The sequence below is a fragment of the Leishmania braziliensis genome, contig 7 (genome assembly GCF_000002845.2).
Source record: "Leishmania braziliensis MHOM/BR/75/M2904 WGS CADA00000000 data, contig 7, whole genome shotgun sequence".
In the NCBI taxonomy this organism is placed as follows: Eukaryota; Euglenozoa; class Kinetoplastea; order Trypanosomatida; family Trypanosomatidae; genus Leishmania; species Leishmania braziliensis.
In genome coordinates this window covers 1-4,223 of record NW_004057966.1, presented here as the reverse complement: position 1 = coordinate 4,223, position 4,223 = coordinate 1, and the positions used below count along the sequence as shown (strand labels likewise).

General features: G+C 63.1%; 2 protein-coding genes across 2 annotated transcripts; both read left to right on the top strand.

Moving 5' to 3' along the window:
- Nucleotides 1-211: 211 nt before the first annotated feature.
- GP63-2 (GP63, leishmanolysin) lies at nucleotides 212-1,417 on the top strand (the record flags this gene model as incomplete). The annotated part of the gene is made up of 1 exon (XM_001562884.1): nucleotides 212-1,417. One exon carries the CDS (start codon nucleotides 212-214, stop codon nucleotides 1,415-1,417), a length of 1,206 nt encoding a protein of 401 aa, XP_001562934.1.
- Nucleotides 1,418-2,500: 1,083 nt separating this feature from the next.
- Nucleotides 2,501-4,223, top strand: GP63-2 (GP63, leishmanolysin; the record flags this gene model as incomplete). Its single annotated transcript, XM_001562883.2, has 1 exon — nucleotides 2,501-4,223. A coding segment is annotated over one exon (1,723 nt), but the record flags the coding sequence as incomplete, so codon positions are not given.

Genomic DNA, 4,223 nt, shown 5'->3' with positions numbered 1-4,223 from the left:
TTTNCACGACCTACGACCCGACTGCTACTGCTCCTACGTCGGGCAGCTTGTCGACAACCATCAGGGTGCCATCGACATCTGCGAAGCTGAAGACGTGCTCACGGAGGAGAAGCGCGACACCCTGATCACCTACCTCTTACCACTGGCGCTGCAGCTGCATGTGGAGCGGCTGAAGGTGAGGCAGGTGCAGGGCACCTGGAAGGTGACCGGCATGGAGGGCGACGTGTGCGGCACCTTCAAGGTGCCGGAGGAACACGTCACGGTAGGCGTCAGCAACACCGACTTCGTGCTGTACGTCGCCTCCGTGCCGAGCGAGCCGGGCGTGCTGGCGGCTGCTGTGATCTGTCAGACATTCTCCGACAGCCGACCTGCCGTGGGTGTCATCAACATCCCTGCGGCGAACATTCGGTCACCCTACGACCAATTAATGGTGCGCACCGTGACGCACGAGGTGGCACACACCCTCGGCTTCGACCTCACCCTTTTCGATGAACTGGAACTCATTGATGAAGTGAACAACTTGCGCGGGAAGGACTACGAAGCTCCTGTGCTCAGCAGCCCCACAGTGATGGCCAAGGTGCGCGAACAGTACGGCTGCCCCACCTTGGAGTTTCTGGAGCTGGAGGATACGGGTGGTGGATCTGCTGCCGGCTCGCATCTTAAGGGGCGCAACGCCAAGGACGAGCTCATGGCGCCTGTCTCGGCTGCTGGGTACTACACCGCCCTGACCATGGCCGTCTTCCAGGACCTCGGCTTCTACCAGGCGGACTTCACCAAGGCCGAGGTGATGCCGTGGGCCAATCTCGCCAGCTGCGACTTCCTCACCAATAAGTGCATGGAGAGGAACATCACGCAGTGGCCCGGGATGTTCTGCAACACCACGGAGCCTTCGTATCGGTGCACCAGCGACCGCCTTAAAATCGGGAGATGCAGCATAACCACGTATGACGACCCGATGCCGACATACTTCCGGTACTTCACCGAAACTTCTGTCGGCGGTCGAATATCGTTCATGGACTACTGCCCGGTTATCGTGGGCTACGGCACTGCTGCTTGCAATCAGGACCCATCGACGGCATCGCCTACTGTAAAGGAGTTCAGTCTCTTCTCCGACTCGTCGCGCTGCTTGGATGGAAACTTCGCACCGAAGCACAACACTGGTCCATCTGACCACTACAACGGCTTGTGCGCCAACGTGAAGTGCGACAGAGCCCACCACACGTACAGCGTCCAGGTGTACGGCAGCAGCGGCTACGTCGCATGCACGCCGGGCGAGAGTGTTGAGCTGGCCACGATCAGCACCGCCTTCGTGGAAGGTAGCTACATTATCTGCGCGTCGTACGTGGAGGTGTGCCAGGCCAACATCAAGGGGCTCATAGACTTCGAGGGAGACGCTGCCGACACAGCGGCGGTGTGATGGTGGCGTGAAAGGATGACTGCATTGGCCACTGTGACGGCTGCGCTGCTGGGGATAGTGCTCGCTGTCATGGCAGGCCTCGTGGTGTGGCTGCTTGTTATCAGCCTCCCCTGATCGTGACGCAAGCTGAGCGGCTCCCGCTGCGGCTGACGAGGGCCTCTGCTAGCGTGAAACGGAATGAGCAGGACGGCTGGGTGCGCGGTGCCGCTGTAGTGCGCCCCTGTGCCGACGGCCATCGCAGCCCACGCGCGTCGGAATGGCCTTTTGCTTTTTTGTTTTAGTTTCTGGTGTTCTGTCGCCTCTCGGTGACGGCATCTCCCGTATCGCCAGCGTATTCTGATGGATGCGTGTGTTGGGGGCTCTCTCTTGCAGCCCCCACTACACCACCCCTTTCCGTTGCTTCTCTTTTCCTATTGCTGCGCGGGTGTGCGTGCCGCTGGTAGACACCTTGAGCTCCTGGCCATTTGCCCTGCAGTGGCGCAGACGACCATCAAGGTCATGGGGTGGGCCTCGACACACCCCGCTGTCCCACGGCGAGCACACCGCGCGTGTCTGTTTTCCTTTGCTTTCAGCATCCCGTGCTTTCGACTCTGCAAACGCCGTGCGGCGGGCGCAGGCGGCCTGATGTGCGCCCTCTCTCTCTCTCGGCAGCGCGACACGGGGAATGGACGTGAGCCAGAGGAGAGGAGGGCGAGCACGCGCCTCTGCGCCATGGCCGGCAGTCGTGCGCTTCGTTGTCGCGACCTCCCAGAGAGTCACCCTCTCCCCCGCCCAGCACGCGTCAGCAGGGCGCCCTCGCCTACGGCACTCGCCGTCCTCCGACACACGCCCTATTCGGGGCTGGAAAGGGCAGCCGGAGGGCGTGGGGCCGCGTCTGTTGCTCGTGGCCGCCGCCCGCCCTTGCGGTGCGCGGGAGGCCGCGGCGTGCGGGGCACCTCGCCCCTGCTTCCCTCTAGGGCCCTCCGCCCCTCACTCTTTCTCCGCCCTCCCCCCTCCCTCACCACCACCCTCGCTCCCTTGCCCTCCCCCTCTCCAGACTCACTCGCACATTCCGTCTCGCTACCCACTCACCCGCCCTCCCACATGCACACTCACACCGCCGCACACAAGCCCTCATCCTCACTCCCCCTCCCACTCTGCCACCCGCACGCGTGTTGGCCGGCGTCACTGGCCCCCTGGCACGCGCCCGCACGCCTGATGCGGCTCGCCGCAGCGGGCCTCGTCATGGCCGTCGTTGCCGCCGCCGTGTGGGCGCAGGCCGCCGGCCATCACTGCATTCACGACAGGCTGCAGGCCCGCGTGCTGCAGTCGGTGGCGCAGCAGCGCAGGCCTCCCGGCAGCGTCTCGGCCCTCGGTCTGCCCTACGTGTCCATCGACCCCATCAGCAGCGCTCACGCCGTCGACTGGGCGCTGGCTGACAGCACGTCGCCGAGTGTCGCACACTCCGCGGACTGGGGCACGCTGCGCATCCTTACTTCATTGGAAGATCTCAACGACCCCGACTGCTACTGCTCCTACGTCGGGCAGCTTGTCGACAACCATCAGGGTGCCATCGACATCTGCGAAGCTGAAGACGTGCTCACGGAGGAGAGGCGCCACATCCTCGTCACCTACCTCTTACCACTGGCGCTGCAGCTGCATGTGGAGCGGCTGAAGGTGAGGCAGGTGCAGAGCACCTGGAAGGTGACCGGCATGGAGGGCGACGTGTGCGGTACCTTCAAGGTGCCGGAGGAACACGTCACGGTAGGCGTCAGCAACACCGACTTCGTGCTGTACGTCGCCTCGGTGCCGAGCGAGCCGGGTGTGCTGGCGTGGGCTGTAATGTGCGAGGCGTTCTCTGACGGCCGACCTGCCGTGGGTGTCGTCAACATTCCGGCGGCGACCATTGGGTCAGCATATGACCAGACTATGGTGCGCACCGTGACGCACGAGGTGGCGCACGCCCTCGGCTTCGACCTCACCGTTTTCGAGGAACTGGAACTCATTCAGGACGTGAAGGACTTGCGCGGGAAGGACTACGAAGTTCCTGTGCTCAGCAGCCCCACGGTGGTGGCCAAGGCGCGCGAGCAGTACGGCTGCACCACCTTGGAGTATCTGGAGCTGGAGGACCAGGGCGGCTCCGGCTCTGCTGGCTCGCATATAAAGATGCGCAACGTCAAGGACGAGCTCATGGCGCCTGCCTCGGGTGCAGGGTACTACACCGCCCTGACCATGGCCGTCTTCGAGGACCTCGGCTTCTACCAGGCGGACTTCACCAAGGCCGAGGTGATGCCGTGGGCCAAGCTGGCCAGCTGCAACTTCATCACCAAGAAGTGCATGGAGAAGAACATCACGCAGTGGCCGGAGATGTTCTGCAACAGCACGGAGCCTTCGTATCGGTGCACCAGCGACCGCCTTAAAATCGGAAAATGCGGCATAGTCAAGCATGACGACCGGCTGCCGAGGTACTTCCGGTACTTCACCAAAACGTCTCTCGGCGGGCGCTCAGAATTCCTGGACTACTGCCCGGTTATTGTGGGCTACAGCACTGCTGCTTGCAATCAGGACCCATCGACGGCGTCGACTACTGTAAAGGAGTTCAGCGTCTTCTCCGACGCGGCGCGCTGCTTGGATGGAGCCTTCACACCGAAGCACAGCACTGGTCCCCCTGGGCCGTACAATGGCTTGTGCGCCAACGTGAAGTGCGACAGAGTCCACCACACGTACAGCGTCCAGGTGTACGGCAGCAGCGGCTACGTCGCATGCACGCCGGGCCAGAGGCTGGAGCTAGTCACGACCAGCACCGCTTTCGTGAAGGCAGCTACAG